At 45.3% G+C, this 26,094-nt stretch overlaps 1 protein-coding gene across 5 annotated transcripts in view; it reads right to left on the bottom strand.

Moving 5' to 3' along the window:
* The window catches only part of LOC125309520 (trichohyalin-like), a 127,659-nt gene that overhangs the window by 63,471 nt on the left and 38,094 nt on the right, over positions 1 to 26,094 (bottom strand). For 4 of the 5 annotated variants that reach the window (XM_048266496.1, XM_048266499.1, XM_048266500.1 and 1 more), the window contains 9 exons: positions 20,178 to 20,294; positions 13,807 to 13,965; positions 13,118 to 13,201; positions 12,501 to 12,647; positions 8,967 to 9,134; positions 7,485 to 7,664; positions 2,649 to 2,732; positions 1,954 to 2,112; positions 813 to 896 (listed from right to left, as the gene is read on the bottom strand). In XM_048266496.1, coding sequence (XP_048122453.1) covers positions 813 to 896; positions 1,954 to 2,112; positions 2,649 to 2,732; positions 7,485 to 7,664; positions 8,967 to 9,134; positions 12,501 to 12,647; positions 13,118 to 13,201; positions 13,807 to 13,965; positions 20,178 to 20,294 — 1,182 coding nt within the window. The remainder of the gene's footprint in view (positions 1 to 812; positions 897 to 1,953; positions 2,113 to 2,648; positions 2,733 to 7,484; positions 7,665 to 8,966; positions 9,135 to 12,500; positions 12,648 to 13,117; positions 13,202 to 13,806; positions 13,966 to 20,177; positions 20,295 to 26,094) is intronic. The other variant, XM_048266498.1, reaches the window with a different exon arrangement.

Raw genomic sequence — 26,094 nt, 5'->3', positions numbered from 1 at the left:
ACCTGGTTCAAGTGTGAACACAAACCATGGAGGGTAGCTCCAGACCTGTTTTTTTAATACAGTCTGAAATGTTATGTTAATGCCTGAAGTAACATGAAGGGCAGTCATGAATAAACACACACACAGACACAGACACACACACACACATGTATAAAAATATGCAACACCAGTGGGCATACTGAGACGTGCATACGCATACTTGCAATGAAATACTCACCCTACACACAAATGCACACACAACCCACAAACACACACAGAGACACACACACACACACACGGTCATAGACACAGCGGCACACTCAGACTGACGTCAGTGTCATCCGTATTCATGACCCTGTTAAATATTGAAAATGATTCTGCATCTCTCCAAACAGACGGCTCATGTGTTATTCATGAGGAGGTAAACAGATGGGTGGCAGCTGCTACACTGCCAGAGTGGGAAGGACACGCGCCTCCTCCTCCTCCCTCCCTCACACACACACACACACACAAACAAACAAACACAGCAAACACACACGGACGTATACACACACAGAAACACACACCTTTGACACACTGACAAACACACATTCATTCACCTAACTCATTCTCCCTCTACCCCCATCCCCTCACACACTTGCCCAATCATTCACACTTTCTAAATCACCTGCTCACTGGCACACACACACACACACACACACACACAATCACACTGACATTTACCATTTCATTTCTCCCTCTTCTGTCGTACTCTCTCTCTTTCACTCTGTCTATCATTCTGTCACACTCTCTCTCACTCACTCTCTCTCTCTCTGTCTCTCTCCATCTCTCACCTCCTCTTGTGTTCCCTGATGTCTTTCCTCGATGGCTCTTAATTCTGTCTTCATGTGCAGAATCACTTGATCTCGACAGCTCACCTGTAAACACACCTCGAAACTCACACAGACCGTCCAAAACTAGCAAAGTCAGACTTAAATGGGATGCAAACAGAAACTTTAAACGAATACTGAAGTGTGTGTTGCTTTGATCTCCGAGGCCTTCTGCAGCATGGCAGTCACATTCTGAACCCGCCACTGGAATGGGACACAGCACTAGTCTTGAGCCTCGCTGTCCAGATGAGTATCGTGTGTATTTCATACCTTATGTTCAGGAGTGTTTTGTGCCTCAGATCAAACGGTTTGGGAGGATGTATGTATGTAGACCTTAATTTCACTTGTACCGGTGTAGAATGAAGTTGGTTCATTTCATGTGCTATGTTTCATATGCTAGGTGGTTTCAGAGCTGTCCTGTTCCATGTTGTCCATGGTAGTGTGGTGTGTGTGAGTATGTTTTACAGCCAGTGTTTTGTCAGCACGGTGTCCAGGGATATTCCAACTCATGGAACGTCTATCGGCCAATCAGAAACAAATAAATACTTCCAACCCAATTGTTGTATAATCGGCTGTGAATTGTGTACGACACAACAAAACTGGAGAGCAGCGGGAGATGCCTTTGAAATAGGGGAGAACCCAGGAAAAAAGAGTGTTGAAAGGTATGAGGTGTGTATTATACCACATGTTGGATGGTGCAGTGTGAGTGAGTGTGTATTTCAACCTTGCTTTGGGTGGGGCAGTATGAGAGTGTGTGTGCCTTACCTCATGTTGAGTGGTGGGGTGCAACAGTGTGTATTCTACCTTGTGTTAGGCAGAGAGGGTGGTGCAACAGTGTGTATTTTACCTCGTGTTGGGCAGAGAGGGTGGTGCAACAGTGTGGATTCTACCTCGTGTTGGGCAGAGGGGGTGGTGCAACAGTGTGGATTCTACCTCGTGTTGGGCAGAGAAGGTGGTGCAACAGTGTGTATTCTACCTCGTGTTGGGGAGAGGAGGTGGTGCAACAGTGTGGATTCTACCTCGTGTTGGGCAGAGGGGGTGGTGCAACAGTGTGTATTTTACCTCGTGTTAGGCAGAGAGGGTGGTAAGACAGTGTGTATTCTACCTCGTGTTGGGCGGTGCGGTGTTTCTCAGTGACGACGGCGAGCTCCAGGTCCAGACGGCTCCTCTCGGCGCTCAGGCTGCTGAGGTTCCGGGAGCGCTGCTGGACCTGGGTGGTCAGCTCGGCCGCCTCCTCCTGGAGTCTCTGCACCATCGCCTCATGCTGCGGGTGACACAAGTGCTGACACTAAATAAACTCACGCAATGGCCTTGCTTTAACTTTCGCTTTTGGTTAAAATGAGTCTTGAGCGATCTTTGTCATCAAGTCATACAGTCAGAGACGTTGCCGACCACTTGTATTCAGATTTTTGTTACCACCTATGTAATTTCGACAAGGAGTCTCCTTGTTGGGGATGCATCAGGACAAAAAAGAGATATGGGGTCAAATGCATCACAAATCCCAAATGATCATTTGAGTTCTACACACATTTTCATTTATATTCATTTTTTAAGCAGATGCTTTATCCAAAGCAACTGAAAGAACAGTACACATACACATTTATATAAAAATGAGATTTTCATATTCATTCAGTCCTTTGTACCGACTGAATAGCATGCGCCTGGCACCATAAAACCTTTAAAACAGCTACTGTTTATTCTAAGAATTGCAAATACATCTGAAACCAATCCATAAAGCCTGAAAGATGTCAAACAAGCTGTAAGGTATGAAAATAAGATGGTGTATTTTTGTGCTTCTACCTCTTTTTTACAATCAGAGTGCTGCTTTTTACATTCCTGCAGCTCCTTCTGCAGAGTGTTGAGTTTGTTGTCTTTGCGTTGTATCTGAAAGCAAACAAATGCAGCCCATGTGGATAAGGGATGTCAGCAGGCACGCACACACACACACACACACACACACACACAGAACACAACGGGGGGAAAAAACAAGTTGAATGACTCATCTCAACGACAAGACAATCATTCATTCCAGGCTTAACACTTTTCCCGTCATATTCAACCTTTCAAATTAATTAAGGCCTGAAAATGAAAACACATTATTGAGTTACACCAGATAAGCTCAGCCTTGTGCCCGACAATAGAGGTGTGTGTGTGTGTGTGTGTGTGTGTCTGTGTGTGTGTAGGTGTGTGTGTGTGTGTGTGTGTGTGAGAGAGAGTGTGTGTGTGTACTGCATGTGTTATTACGCCTGGTCTGAAGCGTCACTCTCCTTTTGTTTGTGTGTGTCTGTTTGTGTTTTTAAGGGCACATTGTCTAATCAGCCTCTTTATATGCCGAGAGTTCATCTCGACTTTCAATAACATCCTCAATCTTCTGCTTTGCCGAACGCGAGTCAGTGTCTTTTAATGAGACATTAGCTTCAATCAGTGCGTGAGGAGGGGAGGGAAGCGCTTGGGAGAGATCTCAGCCCGACCTGCACCCCCGCCCGCTCACCACAAACATCACCAAGCGTCTTATTTCCCTCTGTTTCCAAAACACAGAAAAATATATCTTACATCCCATCCCAACACCACCCACACACACACACACACACACACACACACACACACACACACACACTACACATACATACAACCTCCCAGTTCAGCATATTGAGTGCCTTATGGAAAATGAAAGGTCGTTTGTAACTGTCCACAGGATTGATGGAGTTAAGATAGCTCCTTGACCTTCACCCCCAGTCCGAGAGGAGCAGTTTCAGATGACGGAGCAGAAGGCAACTTGGCACCAGATTCCTTCTTCTCGGCTCGTCCCGTCCGTCGCCCCCCTCCGACGCTGACGGGATGACGGCAGGCCTCGGCCGCCTCGCTGATGCGCGTCAGGACCGCTCGTTTATATCTGCCACTCGCAATAATTCCTGCGTTTCGGGCCCCTGTTCCGTCGATCTGATTATTTCTTTTTTTTTTTCAGAGCTATATTCAGGGAGAATAATTGCTTTTGTGGCCTGTACAAACATAATCGAGATCAATGCTTACAGCCCTTAAATGTTTTTGCATTGGTCATCTGTCAGTGCTTGATGCCTTGGCCTCCGCAACAGAGCACCCATGCCATGGCTGAGGAAAGCTGAGGAGAAAGATGTAGAATTTGAGACGGATTCATCATTTGCATTATGCATAGCCAGCTTAAAAATAATAATAACAAATAGTGGAGGGGGCTGCGGAATCCACTTTAAGCACAGAGCGTGTCCGATGCCGTAAGTATGACTGAGTCTGACTGTGTAAGTGCACAGCAAAAAGGCAATCAGCTAGGTTTAATCACAAACAAATTAAAGCAAACACATTGGCTTGGTAAGCTCTAAAAATATAAACTAGGCATCTTTTGTGTTACAAAGAAGTCTTCTTAGATACTGGTATTATGTTGCCAGTGGCCGAGCGGAAAAAAAAAGGTTCCCAGGCTGCATCAAAAGGCTGTTAGGAGGAAGTGTATCATATCTGTGCTGCATAATTCCTTTGTGTTTGTACATTTCATGCATGCATAATATATTGTGTTCCCCTCTCGCTGAGCACATTTAACAGGCTCATTGTGGCGTCGTTTTACAGGGCCGACAGCGGCCGCGCTCGGCTGCTCAGGCGCCTGACGCTAAGCGTGTCTGAAGGCCGGGGAAAAACAGACAGGGAGGAGAGGAGAGGAGGAGGGAGGAGGAGAGGAGGAGGAGATGCGTGGAGGTGAGGGGCACGCGCCGCCCCCCCAAAAGAGAGGGAGAGAACGAGCGACCGAGCGAGCGCGATGCGGCCTCCTCATGAAAGATTCAGAGGAAATCAGCTTTTACACTGCATTAGGAGCGGCCCCGGTCGCCGTGGCGCAGGGAAACAACACAGCTTTACGCCTTTTTATCGCCGGGATGCACCGCGTTTACATGCTACCTTTCAGAGCCAAGGCGGTTGAAATTAAATGTCACATTACATGTCATTAAGAGCCCGCAAGGAGGAAGCTTAACCTTGTGCATGTGGCCATTGGCTTCAAAGAGATTACAGATACAGCCTGGACAGCATGAGCTGCTCCACCATGTGCTGGTATTACAGCAGAGTATCATAAAATACCAGCTACATTAACAGACCTGTCTGTATGCAATAGGCTAGTAATTATGACAGACGAATAATGAAAGGTATTAAACTTGCACCTGAGTGGAGGTAGGTACAAATCTGCATGTAAATAACCCCGACTTCCAAAAGGAGTCCATTGCACAAATTAATTTAAATATTATAATAATTAATTGAAATAAAACACAAGTTTGTGTTCTGTAGCAATTCTCTTCCACCAGAAGAAGCTGTGGGCCGTGAGCTATGCATCATTCGTGGCAAGGTGTGTTGTTCTAAATGACAGACAACCCTTCCCTTTGTTGATTATTTGTTAAGGAGTCTGTGTCACAGTGGAGACAGGAGCAGTCCCAACACCCACCAACTGGGTCAATCACTCCCAAACTTTCCGACAGGAAAAGTACGCGGGGAAAAAGCGATGCGATTACGGACAGGAAAGACACCAAACAAACAAAATCAAGAGGCAGGTATTTTTAAATCAATCACTGCGAATCTGTCTCGCCGTATCTCCCCACCCGCTTTTCCACCCACATCAAAAAGCTGACAGTCACAATCCCAGTTGACGCACAGTCAAGCGATAAAGACACAGAAGAGAACGAGACTTGGTGGGGAGTGTGTGTGTGTGGTGTGTTTGTGTGAGTGTGTGTATGGGGGGTTCATAGCAACAAACAAACAAAAAGTTTATTGAGGGGGGAAAAACATATTTTAAATATTCATGGAATGATGCAGAAAGAATTACCATGCCCTTTAAGTTATGTTAGGTTGCAATTCAATCAGTATTACAACTAAAATCGCTATCTTCAGCATTTGAGCTTGATTTAGCAACACTTTATAATACATAGCCCATGTGAAAATATGGGAACGTACTATGTATACTATGTAAAACACCAATTAGGCGTGACAGTATTTTGAATGCATATTTGTATACATTTTGCTAAATACTCTATATATTGCATTTGCTTATGAAAGCATGTTCACACAGTAATTAACTATCTTTAGTCGGCTAACTGTATACTGTAGGTATTCTGCTGTGAAGGGAATACAGTATAGAGAGGTCATGTAGAACATCTGGGGAACATCCTGCTGCCCATAATGGGGCCTCTGGTTCAAGCAACCTTCAAGCCGAGGATTCTGAGTAGTTTCAACGCAGCTATGAATGGAATCCATTCCGGCCCCCTCCACTGCCTAGCCATGGCTGCAAGCCTCTGACATTGTCTCTATCCATTCAGGCGGACTAACTTCACAGCCACAAATTATCATTCCCATAACTCCCCCCTGAAACACACACACACACACACACACACACACCCCTATGCTTTTTCTTCCCATATAATGGAGGCCACGATGGCTGAAACAAAACACGACCCTTTGTTGTCTTTGTCCTCTAACTAATGTAGCGCTGCTTGGAACAAAAGCCCTCTGGGTTGGAGCCAGAATCGCCAGCCCTCTGGCCAGCCCAGCCTTCACGCCTAGAGAGGAATGCTCAACGAAATCGATTTAAACAAATATGTATATTTTTAAAACCTCCATCTTAGTTCCAAATGAAAACGATTGCCTGGTCGAGAGCTGGTGAGGCAATAAATGTCTCGAGACTTTGCATGACTCTAAACAGGCGGCATGGAAGAAGTTATTTCAAACAGGGCGCTGGACCTATTTATTCAGCTGTGCTAACGCAGAGACGTCTCAGAAACAAAAAGCTATTATTGTTCTTCAACTCGCCCCCCCCCCCCCCCCCTCCATTTTTGTTCTTTTTTTCCTGTTCCACAGGAAATGGACAGTGGCAAAGTTACAGTAGTTCAACATATGAGATCAGAGAGAGAAGTTTTCACAGTAAACTAAAGCCAGATGTGGGGCAGAAACAGGACCCGAGTCGAAATTAATGGCTGTGTTGTTTGCTTAGCAAATCTGCAGATAAAAGTCGAGGAGATTAATTGAAACCCATCACAAGCAGTTATGTTTAGTTATGTATTTTTTTCGTTCCGTAGCAGGGGGTTAAACAGATAGTTATTTGCGCGGCGGCAGAATTAAATGTATATCACCAAACATTCTCCCTTCTGTACAGGAAAGATTAGGTTAGACCTAGATCTTAAGCTTCACACTTTTTGCCCTCCCCCCCCCCACACCACCCCCATCCTTTACTCTGCTTCATCTGAAATTCATTTAAAGTTAAAATAAGGAGACAGCTTTGCTCTGTAGAGAAAACACTTAAAATATCTCTTCCTTTGCCAGTTTGGATTTGACAGCGTTGAGCTGTTTTCTCTCTACACAGTGTTAGTCCTCTGTGATTATGAAACTCTACTGTAGCACTGGCGTTTTAGAGGATGCCAACACTAATAAGAGCTGTCTTCGTGTGCTGATATTTAGATAAGACACTGTGAAATTAGTGTAATAGACTCCATACTCCTCTAAACAACACGTCTTGGGAATTCACCATCACAAGGGAGGAGAAAGTTCAGAAACACACACACATACAATTTTATTTTTTTTTTATCAGGAGGAAAAGAAAGAAAGAAGGAAGAAAGAAAAAAATCCAACTCCCTTTACCTTATTGCCAGCTGCTTTCCTTGTGTCTTTTAAAGTTTCGCCTGCCCTACTTAGAGCCTCCTGCTGCTTGAGAATTTGATCTTGCAGCTGTTGAGATTGTTCGGTCTTTTCCTGTAATTTGGACTTCAGTGTGCCAACTTCTAAACCCAGGCTATTAACTTTCTCCTCGCTGGCCTGAAACTGAGCACAGTGAAGAGTGGAGAGAAGACAGAGTTAAACACACTTCCCAATCAACACGCCAGTCCTCTCTGGCTCTCACAGCCATTTGCACCGGGGTTAAAACACTGGATTTAGTGGAGTTCATAATAAGAAACGAAAGAGATCCATCAGTTCATTGGCTGGAAGCTGTTTCAGCACACATCTTTTGCTAATCTTACACACTATACTTGATAAAAAATGTTAGCTTAACATTGACATTTTAATATTTCATGCATTAGGTATATGTTTACATCAACAAATGTGACCAGGGAAATAAGCATGTGTGTTTAGGGGTTGTGGTTAACACCACTCTAAGAGGGAGACACAGATTTACCGCTCAGGCGTATTGATTGGCCAGCCGTTCAGTGCCGATCACTGTGACTATTCAGTAGCCGTTCAAGTACACATCTGTTCAGATGAATATTAATAATTTATGCCCATTATTATGACTGCCAGATTTCCCAACCACAGTGGTTTCTCTTTCACAGCATACTACTGGATCACAGTTTCAGGCATTGCAAGGACTGACTGAATGACTTTGAGCAATAAAATATATACTTTGATATGCGGTTAGAAATGTACAAAAGAAAGGTCACAGAGCACCAAGCAATCAGAGTGGGTGAAAATGAAGTGACTTTTGTTTTGTTTTTCATTTCAAGGGCAAGGTGATTGGTCAATGCAAATGAGTTCCTTCCTCATCCCCTGGTGTAAGAAATTTCCAGAAGTGCTTAAAGTAAAATCCAAAGCCAATTATATTTATCATTAGTATGCTTCCTTAATGTTCTCATTTATTATTCAACGAGAGAGAAAAAAAGAGTGGAAAAGAGAGAGGGGGAAAAAAAAAAAATCACAATTTTACATTTCTGCCCAAACGATATTCAAATGAGCCAAAGTCCTTCATTTAGACCGCTCACAAACCCCTGTAGAATCCCCGGTGGATCTAAAAATGGCCCTATCACATTACCGAACACTGACCGTGATGACAAAACTGTGTCACAAGATGAAAACTAGGCGCAATCCCACCTCTGCTAGTGAAAAGTGCCATTACAGCGGCGGTTGGAGGTTTGTGGCCATTTCGTGGACACGGTTATAAGTGGAAGGTTCATGAATGTATTGAAGAGACCTACACAGTCTACACAGACAACGCACTCCCATGGGAAACGCATGACGTGACATTTGATCACATTTGGACAACACAAGAACTCATCAAACCCTCGTTGTGTGGCTCCATGCGTGTGCATCTGCGTAGCTTGCGTAGTCTATGAAACAGTGGGTGGCTGGTACCTGGTTCTGGAGGGAGTCCAGGTTCTCCCCCAAGGCTCGGTTCTCCTGGGACAGCTGGGTGACCAGGTGTTCCTTTAAGGCCAGGGCCCTCCTGGTGTGCTCCCGTGAGGACTGCAGAGAGGTTAGCTCCAGCTGTAGGTGGGTCAGACGCTCCCCACGATCACTCACCTAGACAGGGAGATAACAGGGTAGGGAGGGGGGGTTAGGTGGGGTGAATGGGTCTAACATGGAGCAACACTGCTATTGCTATTCCAACATGAATGAACAGTATCTCAACCAAGTGTGTTTCCAGAAAACCTAACTGTACAACAACTCTTGCTATAACTCTTGCTACTGTATATCTCCATTGGCTCCCTATAGTAGCCATAATTAAATTTAAATCTCTCACGTTGGCCTACAGGACACTGACTGGATCTGCTCCCTGTTATTTTAATTCAATAATCAAGACGTACATCCCCAACCGCCCACTACGGTCTTCTGATGATCGTCTGTTGTGTCGACCAGTCATAAACGCTAGGTCTAATTCCAGACTCTTTTCCTCAGTGGTTCCATGTTGGTGGAATGAGTTGCCTAGTGCTCTTCGTTCCTGTGATCGTTTTGGGTCATTTAAAAGGAGTCTAAAGACATTTCTGTTCAACATGCACTTAGTTCTTTAAGCGCTTATTATGCATTATGGTTTGTATAATATTGTTTTATTTCCATTAGGCTGTTGACAATTAATTTGACATTAATTGTATTATTGATATTCTCCTTAATGTAGTCTTGACATGTTATTGTTTTTATATCATTGATTGAATGGACATTATTGTTTATTATTGCTTTTCCCCTCATTTTCATTGTTTATTTTATTAGGCTATTGATTGAATTGACATTGTTGTTTATTATTTCTATTCTCCTTATATTATTATAGTTTGACCAACATTCTAATCTGTTCCCTGTTAAATTTTAAATATTTTATTGTTTTTGTATTTTTATATGTCGCTTTGGACAAAAGTGTCTGCCAAATCCCATAACCATATAATTGAACAGTGCCTCTCATGCTCTCTTTCTCCAGTTACCACTGCTGTTGCACAATGATTCTTTCTGCATACGCACCTGGGCCACAGTAAAGCTCTGACGTAAAACATTTTCCAACCTTAAGTTTATTCAACTTAGAAAATACAGAAGAACAACTAGAAGTTGTGCATTTCAAACAAGACCTGGCCCCAGCATAAAGCTCTTATGTAAAGATCTTCCAACTTCAAGTTTATTCTACTTAGAAAGTGCAAAAGAACAACTAGAAGTTGTTGTGTATTTCAAAGGTGTTCAGCTCTGGTGGCTAATTGATGGCAGCGTGTCAAATGATGTTTGTGTAATTGATGTTGTTCGCCGCTGATGAGAACAACGCTCACATGTCAAAAATAATGAACACAACAAGGAGAAGGCGTCTGACAGTTTCACTAAATCAGTGTTGATACACACTACATAAACAAAGGTGTCAGAGATCTGATGCAAGTCTGATTAAAATCAAATGAAAGACAAGAGGATAATCAGAAAGAAAAAGACAAAAATGAAAAACAGAAGATATGAAAAAGAATACGTGCTCAAAATTGGAGATATGAGCCACGTCACCAAAAGCAAAACCTGCTGGCTTACATACAGGTAGAACTCATCAATGCTTCAAAAAGCAGGGATAACATGTGTCCACTATGGGAATTATCAGCGCAATAACGCAAACGAAGCAAACTCCTCTGATAGCGCATACATCCAAACATGTCTGCCAACACATCTCCTATGGATTATAGTCGTCAGCCTTCTTTCATGTAGAAACACTGAGGGTGAGGCTCCGGCGATGACAACTGCGTCTGTGCTGAATGCCAGATTACAGCAGCAGCACACACAGCGCGGCGTGGCGTGGCTCTCCTGGCCATTAAAGACTTGCTTATCGAGGGAGGAAAACACTCGCTTTGCTCAAACATGGAGGAGGATTTGTCAGAGGCCTCATAACACAGGACAGGTCTGCTTCAAGCTGAGAGATATCAGAGCTCACACCCTCACAGCATACACACGCACTCTCACAGAGCATACACACACACACACACACACACACACACACACACACACACACACACACACACTCAATTAGGACCAAAGGATAAGGCTAAAACATGTCTCCTCAAGCTTAATGATGCCTTCTGAAGTGATGTCAATCACCCTGGATACCACACGCCCATTTTGAGGTACACAGCGGATTTGTCCACTCTTAATAACTAAGGAAAGTGAATGTCAAACAGGCATGACAGCTGTTACACCTGGGTGCAAAAAAAATATGTCTAATAAGGATTATAATTATTATTTTTTATAACTTATCATACTGTATTAAGTTAGCATTGGTTATGATTATAAAACACTGACAACAAACTGCGGCACGTCTCATGTGGTTGATGACATATAGGAGTGAATGAGTGACTGAGCTGTGATTTAAAGTACCACCACAGCTACAAGATTATCACGTTTGGTGAGCACATGATCTTACTCATCTCTCAGAAAACATGCCACCACACAAACCATGCTGCCAATCAGCATGTGCAATATATCACACAACAACAACATCCTCAGTGAGGGCCGGGTCTGGCATTTGAATTCTGATTGGTTAAAGGCTCTGACGGTGAGTGCTGATTTGTTGATGGTTCTGTCAGTGAGTGCTGATTGGTTGCAGACTGTGGTAGTGAGTAGGGTGGGAGCAGAGTGACACTCTGGTGAGGTCAGGGGAGGGTTAAACGCCCATCAAACACACACACGCACACACACACACACGCACACACACACTCTCACACTTTGCCCTGTCTGGTGATAGAAGAGGCAAACTCTGACCCTCTGACCAACTGGAGACACACATACAGATACAAACACACAGACACATGACATGTTGAGTTTCTGAAGCAACCGAATTAGTAAAACACACATGCATGCAGATGCACACACATGCACATGCACATGCACGCGCACGCACACGCACACACACACACAGAGATAAATTGCAGTACACCACAACAGCTGGCAAGTCTACCACAGGACCTGTGGGAGGCAGTCATTATGTCCAGACACTGATAAGAGGGTGCTCTGCTACACAGACACACGCACACACACAGACATAACAAACATAAATACTCAGACACAAAGACACACACATCCAAAACAACACACACACTCAACCACATCACACGGCACCCTGAACTTCTGAACTCTGCATCTCCCCCAGTTTGTCTGGCCTTAACACTGCCTCCTAATCTAATACAGGGCCATTAGGGCCCCTCTCCTCTCCGAAACAAAGTGGCCCCGTCGCGTTTTCCCAGGGTGGCAGAGCCCACCGTCTGCTGAATCGGAGGCAGGAGAGTGGAGGAGGGCACAGTGCACAGCTTAAACATGAAATTCTTGATTTTAATCCATTATTAAAAAAATAAATTGAAATATTTAAAAAAAAAAAATCTCTTCACGTTCCTCTAGCCATCCAGTGTGTGCACTCAAAGCAAGACGGCATGCGGTCTACAGTACCTGGCGCGTGGCCTCCTTCTGGGCCGCGCCCGTCCGCTCAAGCTCTCTCTCTAGCGCCCCCACCAGGTCCCCCTGGCTGTGCAGCTCCTGCAAGGCTGCTGAGTAGCGGCCCTGGGCCTCCTCCAGGTCCTGCTCCAGGCCCAGGATCTGACAGGTGAACAGGGGAATAAGGGCAACGTGTTAGCACCTGGGACCAAAAAGCTGTTCACTGATGAGTTCCTATCTTTGCACTTATGCCAAGACAGGATGTAGGCATTGTAGGGTTTACTAAATTGATAAGAAAGTTACTGTAAGTAACACTTTCATCACACAGTCATCAGTTCTACAGGATCTAGGTATTACATAAGCACTACAAAGCATAAAAGAAAGAGGGGAAAGTAAAATAAATGATCCAGTTTATCAGTCTTTAAATCTTTAGGGCTTGCTGTAACATAAATACATTCAGTATGCGCATCTGTGTGAAGGAAACCAGCAGTGAGAGCACATCGATGTCATCTCTGCCCTTTCAATGACTGTGCTAATTGTGCATGTGTCCAAACACTATTAGCTGTGTTAGTGTGTTAGTGTGTGTGTGTGTGTGTGTGTGTGTGGCGGCGGGCGGGGGGTGGTGAACCTGCCTTCTCTGAGGCACGTTCTATAATGTCCCCCCTGTCTGACAGCTGCAGCTGGAGCTTGTGGAAAGTGTTCTCCGTGTTCTTGATCTGTGTGTGGGGGAGACAGACAGAGAGAAAGAGAGAGAGAGAGAGAAAGAGAAAGAGAAAGAGAGAGAGAGAGAGAGGATCATGAACTCAGGGGTTTCATATGCTTCCTTAAAGACAGAATGGGAGAAGAGAAGAGGAGCAAGGAGGGAAAAGAGATGGAGGGGGGGGAGGTTGGAAGGCAGGAGGGGAGATAGAGGGAGACAGAGAAAGAGAAAGGGATGAAGTTGATAAGAAAGAACAAGAACAGAGAAACAGAGACAGGAGGGAAAAAAACAAAAAGAAAGAGGAAAAGGAAAGATAAAAAAGGCACCGAAATTGAGAGAAAGATTCATCGAGAGGAGTAAAATGTACATTTGTATTTCTAATAATACAAGAATAAATGTAATTTTAGAAAATTAATTAAAAGTGAGAAAAAAGACAGTGAGAGAAATAGAGCACGTGTGTAAATGTGTATGTAAGGGAGTGTGACAGAGAGAAAATAAAGTGTGTGTGTGTGTGTGTGTGTGTGTGACAGAGAGAGAGAGAGAGAGAGAGAGAAGAGAAGAGAGACAAAGCGAGTGTGTCACAGAGAGCCACAGAGACAGTGAGTTTGAGTGTGTGCAGACCTCGGCGGTGAGTGCGTCCTGCTGGCTCTGCGCGGTTAGGGTCTGGGCCTCCAGCCGAGCCTGCAGGCGCCCGTTCTCCTCCACGCTGTCCTGGTGCTGCCGCTGCAGCTGCGCTAGAGCTTCAGACCGCTCCTGCACCGCCCACTTCAGCCTGCCCACCTATGACACACACAAACACACACACACACACACACAAAACACACGACAGCAGGCACACAGAGAGACATTCAGCAGGAGACTACAGCAGTAGAAGCAGGAGTGGAGTGGAGTAGAGTGGAGTGGAGTGGTGTGTCTCAGTAGGAGACTACGTTCAGAACATTGTCATCTATTGCTTATAGTGAGTTATGTCTTGAATAAGCAATACATAGTTATTCACTCTACAGGGCACTCTGTAATTGGGCACTCTGTACTCTTTAATTAAAACCGAAACTGCACCTACATAATGTCAAATGCTAGCATGCTATCTCATGCTGGTGACTTTAGCAGCAACCTGTGAGATGGCTAGTTGTGTTATAGGCCACTGAACTGAAAAGCCACCAAATTAAATAAAAAGAAGCTATAAAACTAAATTTAAATGAAAGAAAACCACAGCCGGAGAACCAACTCATCCAGAAAATCATCCAATCAAACATCTTGCTCTGTACAATCAACACATTTCTTTCCTGAGCCGACATCAGCCATCATCACCCTTATTTTACCTGCATTACCAACAAACAACCAATCAACACCTCACAGAACATGCTGATCGACTCACACTTGTCAAAAATCTCGTCTCAACCAACCTACACCATTCTCTGCCCAGCTACAATTGATGACCACTGGTCAAAGTCATTATGTTTAAACTTTAAAGATATGTTGAGAAATCCCTGGAATTCACAGCCATAACCTTAAAGCTAGTTTAGATGAAGAACATGTCATTGTCAGTCTCAACCGACCTCACTGGTGGAGACTTTCAAAATACAATATCAGATCGCTAAATTTTAAATGACGACTTAAATCCAAAATATTCTCGCTACACCGAGATTTTCCTGTACCTGTATCCTGACATGATAGGCTAATTATTTTGCCAATCAACCTTAGCATGGAGCTTTTCCCTTCCTTGTTCCCCATGCTCAGTCATCTGCGTTCCCTCCACCGTCATCTGGAGCAGTGGGCTAAAACCCAACGGCTAGAGAAAAGCTCTTCTTCCATTCAGGTTTTAAATCCAGAGGAAGGACAATGTGCAAGTAAGACTCTTTCCTAGGAATGTTCGACTGAGGGCTGCGTATGCCCTTAAAATATGAAATATTTTCTGAAAAAAAAAAGGAAAGTGAGCACACTCATAGAAGTTCATAAAGTTGTTAAGTGCTAGAGAGCTAGTAAGGTGGTATCCACATTTCAATAAAGGTTAGATTATAATTGACTTTAGCAGATGTTTTCCACTTAGTGCCGAACTCGAGACGACCTCCACAGTCACTATTCAATCCGGTCTCTAATTTGGACTCAAATGTAGCGTTTATTAATTTACCTCTAATTCATTAGAGGAAAGAAGCGTAGCGTGTATAGGACATGGAAACAAAGGCGCAGCACCAAGAATATTCCCCACAGTCAGGCCATGAAGAGCTTTAGCCTTCAACATAATTAAGCCATTAAAGCGTTTTACAGTGTTCTGCTTTACTTGGCCATTGTGTGCTACAGAAGGCAAGTGCAGAGCCACAATGGCCGCCATAATGCCTTGAGCTGTTAGACACCAAGGTCAAAATTGTATTTAAAAAAATGTATGTGCATGTGTGTCTGTGCATGCATGCGGAACTGTGTGTGTGTGTGTGTGTGTTTGTGTGTGTGGCTGTGCATGTATCTTCAGGGATGATCCATGAGCAAAACAATTCTAACACGAGGTCAAGCCAGTCATATCTCTGACAAAACACAAGATCTGTCAATAGAGAAGGACTCTAATGGAAACACAATTAAGTTTCAGTGTAATCAAAGTGACCTCATTTAATGTATATTTACACCAGGATGAGTAAATTAGAACAGACCTGACCCATAACCTAAGGCACAAAGTTTGTGTTGCTATGTGTGTGTGTGTGTGTGTGTATATATATTTGAATAAGTCTGTGTGTACAGTATGTCTAAGTTGAAAGTAATTGATTTGCGCAGGTCTCATAATTCATGAACCTGCTCTCTGATTCGTTGCCATGCGATGGCGATGGCGGTTGGAGTTGAAGGTGCTTATTTGTGCCTGTTGAGGGGACTTGTGATATAAATCAAGGTCAAGGTCAACTCTGTTACCCACAAGTAGGAAATTCATGTGGTCACCATTACAAGCTCCATTGTTATACAGCCTACTGCATAACATTAGAAACATAAATACGGTACAAAACGATGAGAAATGTAGAGTTCAGCGGCAGCGACGCAAATGGCTCGACTCAAAACAGTGATATCATCTCCGCTTAAGTCTCACAGGCAAAAGAAGTAGAAGTAGGGGTGAGAAGAGAGGGCTGGAGAGACTATAAAATTTGCCGCCTGCTGTCGATAAACAGGCCTCAATCCCTGGCCAAAGAACCGATCACTTCCATTCTGATGATCCATTAGTCTCTGGTGTGGGCCAGAATAAAAGGGGATTATTGGGGCTGAGCACAGTCTATAAATGACAGTCCTAATGCCTTACCGGAACCACAGCCAATGGAGTTAGAGGAAAGGGGGTGGGGGTGGGGGGTGGGTAGCCCTTTAAAGCCCCCCAGCACAAACACAAGGTATCACTTTAAAATAGAGCGTAATCTAAAGTGACACTGGAACCAGCGCTATAGTTATTAGGAAGGCCAGCTTGCCTCCCACCCGGTGCTGAGTCGGACATACAATCCCAATCAATTTCTATGCAACGGTGTCTCTTACCGCAAAAGGGCCATAAAATGATCCCACCATGCATTTTTAGCTGGGGTGGAGGGTGTGTGGAAAGGGGTGGGTGCAGCAAGCGTCCCGTTGTCATAAAAAAAGAAAGTGGCGACTGGACTGAAATGTCCCAGGAATCATTGCAGATTAAATTGGACATTGTATGCTAATGTTGTAATGGAGCGGGAGCACTCGTGTGGCTGCTATTCTCTGCAGCGGGGCCCCAGAGGGAGGGATGAGGCCTGGGGTTTAGAGATGCTTCCCCCTGCACGGGGCACCAGGCCCTGGCTCCCCCACATCATTATCCCCAGGCTACGCTGATCTAATACTGCCGCCAGATATGGACATGACAAGCAGGAGGGGGGTTTACAGCCCACAGTGTGTGTGTGTGTGTGTGTGTGTGTGTGTGTGTGTGTGTGTGTGTGTGTGTGTGTGTGCTGGCAGACACGGACTGGAGCTGGTAGCTGCCAGACAAGGACTGGAGGGCAGTGGCAACATGGTGCAGGAGATGGCGGTGTGTGTGTGTGTGTGTGTATGTGGTTGTCTGTGTGTGTGTTTGAGTGTATGTTGTTGTCTGTGTGTGTGTATGTGTGTGTGTGTGTGTGTGTGTATATAAGTGTGTGTATGAGTGAGAGGGGAGCTGCCAGACTGGAGATTAGTGCCAACATGGTGCATGAGATGGCAAAGTTGTGCTGTGGGTTTCACTGAGCTGGCCAACGTAGCTGATCTCTTTACTTTGGCCGACTGGCCATGCTAGAGAGGAAGTGGGGGTAGCATACACACATACACCCCAAACACACACACACACACACAAAGACACACACACACACAAATAGCCTTGTGCTGCAGAAAAGAGCTGAATGAAATGAAAGGCTGAAGACGAGGCGAGCAGCGAGAAGGTCTCACAGCAGGAAGGCTAGAGAACAGGACATGAGTAGCAACAGACATGCAAGAAAGAAGGAGGAGAGATGGAGAGATACTGAGGCAGAGAGGAAGAGAGGAAAGAGGGATGAAAGAGAGATGAATCAGAAAGATGAGGAGGAAATGTAGAGAGGCACTGAGGACAGAAGGAGTAAAATAGGGGGAAGGAGTAAGTGAAGGATGAAATAGAAAAGAGGAAAAGTGGAGGAAGAGGGGAGGAAGTGATGAAGGGCAGATCAAATGTGAAGAGTGGGATAGAGGGAATGACAGCAGAGAGAGAGAAGAGAGAGGAAATAGGGCCCTTGACCATACATGGCGACACAAACACACACACACACAATGATGGATGTCACATATCTGCAGTTGACTGTATGGAAATGAAGAAAGCAAGAGTGGCACGCGCACACACACACACACACACACACAAAGGTGCCTGTATGGAAAGGAGGCTTCAGTGCCTGACAGCATGACTGCCAACCAACCAGAGTGGCTTTGAGCCCAAACGCATGAGCAAACACAGACACACAGATTATTCTGGCGTATTCCCAAACACATGGAATATGCAAACAAGCATGCGTAATCAAACCTACAAACAAACAAACACGGTACATGAACAATAGTAGAAACATAATATTGCTACGATTACAAACATACTGTACAGGCATACAGCACGTCCACCTACACACACAATTACACACTTGCTTTCTCTCTCTTTCTCACACACACAACCCCCCTACACACCTCCTATCTCTCTCTCTCTCTCTCTCTCTCTCTCTCTCTCTCAGCTCGTGAAGTGTGACTGACTGTGGAGACTCGGAGCTGTCTGTTAACGCTGCTGTTCCTCCATGCTAATCCAGTCTGCCGAGAGGGAATGTCAATGACCAGACAGGAGAGAGAATGATGGGCACACTCAATACAGGCGCACGCGCACGCACACACACACACACACACACACACACACACACACACACACACACACACACACACACACACACACACACACACGCACACATACACGCAAACACGCACAGGCACACACACAGACATGCGCACACACACACACACGCTCACACATACACACACACACACACACACACACACACAGGTATGTACACACTCATGTACATACTGTAGAGGTGGCATAACGCTGACATTATGTCATGATATGAACTTGGCACATTCCCAACAAACACATATGTACACACACCTGGCCCTGCAGTACAGTACAGATAAACATACACACACTTACATATGCCTACACAGATCAACCTGCACAAACGCATCCATGATCATATACTGACACACACAGACACACACACACACACTGGTAGCTCACTGGCATATGCTGGCATTTGTGCAGTCGCTGTCCTCAACAGGTACCCCCTTCACCCATCTCCCTCTCTCTCTCACTCTCCCTCCCTCTCTCTCTCTCTCTCTCTCCCCTGTCAGAGCACAAATAGGAGCATATGGAGCCTGGGAGGCACTCATTACGGCGTGTGACAGCGACGAATTATCAGCTCCTCCAGATTTCATCAAACAAGCCCAACTGCTGCCAAGGCCAGACATCCCATAATGAAGACACAGCTAAAGCGGGACACCGCTACAGACAATTAATTAACTAATTAGGCTAATGACTTCTTTACACAACCCCTCCACCACCACCATCACCCCATCCCACCTCCTCCTTTTAGTTGGCTGCAGATATGAATTAATTACCGGGGGTAATTAAATTAAGCAGGTTGTAATTTCACAGCTGTTCCCCCCACCCTTTGCTCCCATGCTAATCAGCCTGAACTCCAGGTGGGGGTGGAGAGGAGGTGGTGGTGGTGGTGGTGGTGGGGCTCAATGCCACTCCAGCCTGCGCTGCTCCGAGCCGCCGTGGCATCGTGCCCCATCTCTGATGTCTTCTTCAAGGCCGGGTCCTGGCACGCCACCAACAAACCCACTGATATGCAGATGATCAGATCGAGAGCCGGCAGTGCCTCTGCATGTGTTTGACTGTGTGTACATGTGTCTGTGGGGAGTGTGTGTGTGTGTGTGTGTAGATGGGGTGATGGCTGTGGGTGTGTGCTTATGAAAGTGCCAGTGTGTGTTTTCAAGCAGATGTACTCGAGAGAGCATCTCACTAGGCTTTTGAACCAGTGTGTCCTATCTGCAGGCACACATGCTGTTTTGCATGTGTGTGTGTGTGTGTGTGTGTGTGTGTGTGTGTAAAGAGACACATACTCATTATTTATCAAATAAACTGAATGTCTAATGCTGTCAGATCTCATATTACTGTATATTACAGAAATGCAAAGGCCCTCCTATGAAAAGAACAACTAGTGGTAGGCTCGCTCAACTTTGCTGAACCCATGCCCCCCCCCCCCCCACCTTTTACTAAACCCATCTGACCCTGGCAAAAAGCAGCCTGTAAAACAACCTCAGTGATCAAAGGGCCCAGTACTGGGAGGAGAAGAGTGTGCTCCCTTTGGCAAGAGTATGTCAGGCCTTAGGAGGGGAACCGGAGAGAGGGAGGAGAAAGAGAACGAGAGCGAGAGAGGAGAAAGTGAGAGACAGACACAGAGTAAAGGGTCTACCTCCTTTAAGACGGCTGGCTCTTCACTCATCTGTTTCCGGTGCTCCTCTCTCTCCTCCGCTTTTCCCCGGTGGTCTTCACGGAGCGGATCTCTCTCCCACGCTAGCTGGCCTCCCGTCTGCCACACACACGCGCGCGCGCACACAGGCACGCACACACCTGCAGCACACACACACACACACACACACACACACACACACACACACACACACACACACACACACACACACACACACACACACACACACACACACACACACACACACACACACACACACACACACACACACACACACACACACAATCAGATAAAACACAGAGACAAGAGAGTTCAGAGGGCAACTGACTAATCATCTGATGGCCTAACATCCAGGTCCCAGACTTGGCCTGAATGCGAGCGTGATCCATCCCAAAGCGAGGCACCTAAACACAAAACTACTGCAATCTAACCAAACTAGTTTTTGTTTTTTTTAAATCACCACCTGACTAAGGACTCTCACTCTCACATTTTTTTGTCTGTTTCTATGACCTATAAACATTGACAGAGTCACGGCCCTTTCCATAAATCATTCCAAAGCAGCCAGCGCTTCACCAGAGAGCCTGCACATCCCTCCTGCCACTCACCAAGGTCAGCAGCGGGCCGTTTAATGTGTTTAATTAGCCAATTAACAAAGGCAACCTTGCGGAGAGGTTCATTTCTCAGGCCACTGGCTGGCCGTGCTGTCCGTCATTTCCGCGCCTCAGTAATGGAGAGAGACAGTGAAGGAGGAGAGGGATGGAGAGAGACAGTGAAGGAGGAGAAGGATGGAGAGAGACAGTGAAGGAGGAGAAGGATGGAGAGAGACAGTGAAGGAGGAGAGGGATGGAGAGAGACAGTGAAGGAGGAGAGGGATGGAGAGAGACAGTGAGGGAGGGTCGGAGAGCAGTGGCCTTCCTGGATCTACATCTGCTCTCCATCTCCACAGGAAGAGAGGAATAGCTCAGACTACACACACACACACGCACACACACACACCCACACACAAAAGAGACCGACATACTCATGTGCTCATACATACAGACACACACACAGGCACAGAAACACATGCACCCACCCTGACTCTGCACACCCACACAGCCTCTAACATACATAATCTCTCACACACACACACCCACACACATGGACACCCAGACTCAGACATACAGTACACACATAGACATACACACACATATAGTGAGACACATATGCACAGCACACACACACAAATGAACACAGAGATTCTGGCACACACACACACACACAGACATGGGAACAGAGGGCCATGAAATGGAGGGTCTCACAGATTCACAGACCTCTTCTTCCTGCCACGACCCAGGAGAGACCCGCCACATCTGGACTTAGGCATGGCCTAGACACACACACACCCACAGACACACACAGACACACACACACACACACACAAACCACAGACACCAAAGACACCCAACCACACTCACTGATACCAACACATTACAGAAATCTGAAATATACACACAAACACACACACACAAACAAATACATACACACATACACACACACACACACACACACACACACGCTACCAGCAGGCCTTTTTAGGGTAAATTCTGATAGCATTTAACTCTGCACTGCACTCTCAACTTTACACTCGCCTTCTGAAGACCCAAGCATATCCGGCACGCAGTCACTTGTGGCTAGATTTGGGCCGATCTGCGCCAGATCACAGCCAAATCAGGGCCACACCCGCTCCAGCATCAACTACACCATGGGAACGTTCTTTCACAAGCCCCTGAGGACACAGAAGAGGAGAGAAGAGAAGAGGAAAAAAGAAAAGAGAGAGACAGAGGAAGAGGAAAAGAGAGGGAAAGAGAAGAGAGAAAAAGAAAGAGAGAGACTGAGGAAGAGGACAAGAGAGGGAAAAAGAAAGAGAGAGACTGAGGAAGAGGACAAGAGAGGGAAAGAGAAAGAGAGAGACTGAGGAAGAGGACAAGAGAGGGAAAGAGAAGAGGGAAAAAGAAAGAGAGAGACTGAGGAAGAGGACAAGAGAGGGAAAGAAAAGAGGGAAAAAGAAAGAGAGGAGAAAGAAAGAGGAGCTGAGGGAGATTCCAACGGAACAATGGACGTTTAAGGCTGCACGCCCCCACAACCCTTTCGGCCCCCCGCCGCTTCAAGGGCTCCCTCTCCCCAAACCTCTTGATCCTCACACCACTCCTCCCTCCCTCCAGATCACCTCCATCCTACCATGCACTTGGTGGGGGTCTGAGTTTGTGTGTGTGTGTGTGGTTGGGGGGGTTGGGTCAAATGTGGTGAAAATGAGAGAGATGAATGGATGAGGGAGTGTGAGTGAGTGTGTGTGTGAGTGGTTGGGGGGGTTGGGTCAAATGTGGTGAAAATGAGAGAGATGAATGGATGAGGGAGTGTGAGTGAGTGTGTGTGTGAGTGAGTGAGTGTGTGTGTGAGTGAGTGTGAATGTCTATATATATATATATATATATATATATATATATATATACTGTATATATACAGTATGTGTGTGTGTTCTTTTTTTTTTGGGGGGGGGGGTTAAGAGCAGTCTGGAGTGGTGGTGAGTTGGGGGGGGGGGTCTTGGCAGTGATGCAGATTGTAAATCAAGGCTAAAAAGAACCTGTATTTTTCATCAGTTTAGCAGATGGAGCCAGTGCTCATCTTTCATGTGATTGCATGCAAGCCGTATGGAAAAGTCTGTCATTTTGAGAGGGGGGGTGGAAAGGTGGTGGTGCTCATGTGGGTTGGGTGGGGTTGGGATGTGGAGTTTTAGGTCTCAACTAAAAAATAGTGAGATGTGAACAACCAGCCAACAACTCCTACGCTTCTATGATTCTTTTTGCTTACTGTGATGGTTTCCTTCACTTCCTTCTACTAGTACTAGTAATAAGAATTATTATTTTAAATGTATAGTTCCTTCTGCATCACATATCATAGATGATGTATAAGCGCCTCCCCAAATGTGTTCAAGATGTGCTTTTCAGGGAGTGTGCATTCCTCACAAGCATGCAAGACTCTAGAGGACTTTGACGAGAAAAAAGAAGAATCCCATCTAGTCTCGACACAATACATTTAATATTCATAGTGTTTTCTCCCATCTCTCGCACACTCTCAACTCTTTGCCTAAAACGCTGTTAATCAAGGTTCTGTTTCAAATGACAAAATAGGCCGGGGGTCTGGTAGGGGCAGGGGGTTTGGAGGGTGTAGTAAGTTGCCATGATATGGTAATTTGCTGCAAATATATCATTTTCTGAATAAAGGGCTGAAGCCTGTGATTAACTGAGGCTCGGCCGTAGATGGCACACTGATTAATTTCACCCTCTTCAGCCAATGCCAAGATCCCTGTGTAACCCCACCCCCCTGTCACCCACCACCACACACACACACACTCACTACCCCCACAGCATCCATTTTTTTCTTACAAAGGGGGAAAGATTAAATCAGTTCCTCTTATTTATTTTTTTTAATTTCTGAACAACCTTGTGTAATTTTTCTCCCTTCGCCTACGTAATGTCCTGTTGGTCTCGCTGAACCACCCCCCTCGAATCCCCCCATCCCCTCGAATCCCCCCATGGTAGTACACAGTGCACACGCTTTAAAGAGCACAATACACAATACGGCACCTTAGCCCCTGGTGATTTGTGCACTTAGATTACACACACAGCCAAGCAGCGCTTTTCAGCTCCACACAAAGAGAGGAGAGACGGCGTTTCAGGGAACACAGAAACAATGCAGTGTTTGCATATTTCTCTCCACGTTTACATTTTTCTGCCGGGCCGTCTCGTTTGAGAGCACCTGCTTTTTTTGACAGATGCATAATCCCGCTAAACAAAGAATCAAAGGGAGTTTTTCCAGCACCGGCGAAGGCCCCGCGAACCGTAATGACGAACATCCCGGTAATTGGCCGCTTCGATTTGATATCTCCCATATCTCCTAGGGTCTACCTTTGTCAATAAAGCCGCCAGTTACTCCACAGCACTGAAGGAGAGGGGAGGGGGGTGGGGGGGGATCAAATAAGAGTGCTTGCATTAAACAGGGTTGCCAGGCTCTGTGCACAAAATGCTTCATTTGTTTACCGTCCTATCAATGGAGCCATATCATTTCCTGTTGTGTGAGAAAAATACACACACAGGCACATACTGTATAAGAATACACACATACACATACACACACACACACACACACACACACACACATACACACACACACACAAACAAACACACAGATATATTGGCAACCTTATTAGGGTGGGAGAAAGCAAAGCGAATGATAGGTCCACTCCCCTGTGCAGGAAAAACACAGTTAACTGCTGTGTGAGACAGCGACAGAGGGAAAGAGGCTGCAGCTCGCATGGCGCTTCACAGCTGAATTCAGATGCATAGAGACATGGAAAATGTCATTATTCAATGTCCTGATGGAAAAATGTAAGTCTTTCCTCTCTCTCCTCATTTCCCTCTATCCCTCTATCCCAATCTCCCCCCTTTCTCCCCCACTCTATTTCCCTCTCCCTTTAAATTTCCCTACCCCCCGCCAGTTGATTTATCCTCAAGGCCCTGACAAAGAATTCTATTCCCTGGTGACATTGTGCTTATAACCTTTACGTACGCCCTAATCAGCAAACATGCTTGGGCTGGTGTACCCTGTGTGTAGAAAATTGAATTTTTGAGAACACTTTTATTTAGAAAAATGATGGCAATAATAACAAAACGAGAATAATGTGAAAATATAATAAGCAAAATGCAGATCATTAAGGTGGCATTTTGCTTGTTGATGCAAGCGAAGAATAATTAACATCTCGGGCTAATGAAATTAGAGAGACGCAGGAAACGTGGAATGATCAAATTACACTATTTAGTTAATGACAAATGAGAGTGGCTCGCAGCTAGCTCTTTTCATTTGGTGACACACAGGGTGAGAAAACCACCAACGCTGTCATCTGAGAGGACATTAGGGAGGTGAAAATTACATATCCCCATGCAAGAAGGGGGGAAAAAAGAAAGAAAAACTGATCGCCTTTATTGATGGACAATGTCGTAAAGCCATCATCCTGTTTATAGACATTTAATTGAAGACAGCATCAAACGATAAACTAAGAAACATGCATGGTTGACTCCTCCAATTCGAACCATAAATCACCCTGATGCTCAGACAAGTCGTCCAGACACAAATTCTGATGATAGATGACCCATTTAACTTTGATTTTTGAGAGCAATGAGCTCGACGGCAATACCTCACACTGGTTCACACACGCCGCCACATCCAGGCTCACAGGGAGAATAGAAACAGAAAAAGAAAAAATGACTCCTACTCCTACTAGAGCAAGGACGCTTTGAAATAATCTTGCAAATAGCCACTATTAAAATGCAGAAGTTGCAGCCATGTTTGGCCACAAGCTGTGGGATCTGGGTGAAGCCTAAGTCCACATTAGCATCCAATAACACTCAGATGATTTGTGACAGAGCAGCCATCAATGGACAAATTCATCAGCCTATCTGTCTAATGCCACGTACATATGCAGCACCATAAATACTGGCCTAGCAAGGCGCCCACGCATGCAAGCATATCAATCACACTGGATATGCGAAGGGGTTGAACAACGGCTAAGCTCTGGACGAAAATTAAAAAGAATACACAAGCTCTCTCAATCGTTTGTCATCAGTGGTCTAGATAAAACAGGAGAGGGGAAATAAAAAGTCCTTCCTCTCGGCTGCTCACAATTAAAGAAATTACAGGCTCCTTGTTAGATTCCCAAGTCATTATTATTTCATGGTCGTCTCTGTCCTTTAAATGAGCAAGTGTCTTGTGTTCATTGGTGGCAGTGAATTATTCATCCTCAACATGCAAAAGCAGTTAGTGGAAACAGATAAAACCGACAGCATCTGAATACAGTAGGAAA

This window comes from Alosa alosa, chromosome 16 (assembly GCF_017589495.1).
Source record: "Alosa alosa isolate M-15738 ecotype Scorff River chromosome 16, AALO_Geno_1.1, whole genome shotgun sequence".
Classification (NCBI taxonomy): Eukaryota; Metazoa; Chordata; class Actinopteri; order Clupeiformes; family Clupeidae; genus Alosa; species Alosa alosa.
Note: the sequence above shows the minus strand (reverse complement) of the source record. Positions and strands in the feature narration are given on the sequence as shown.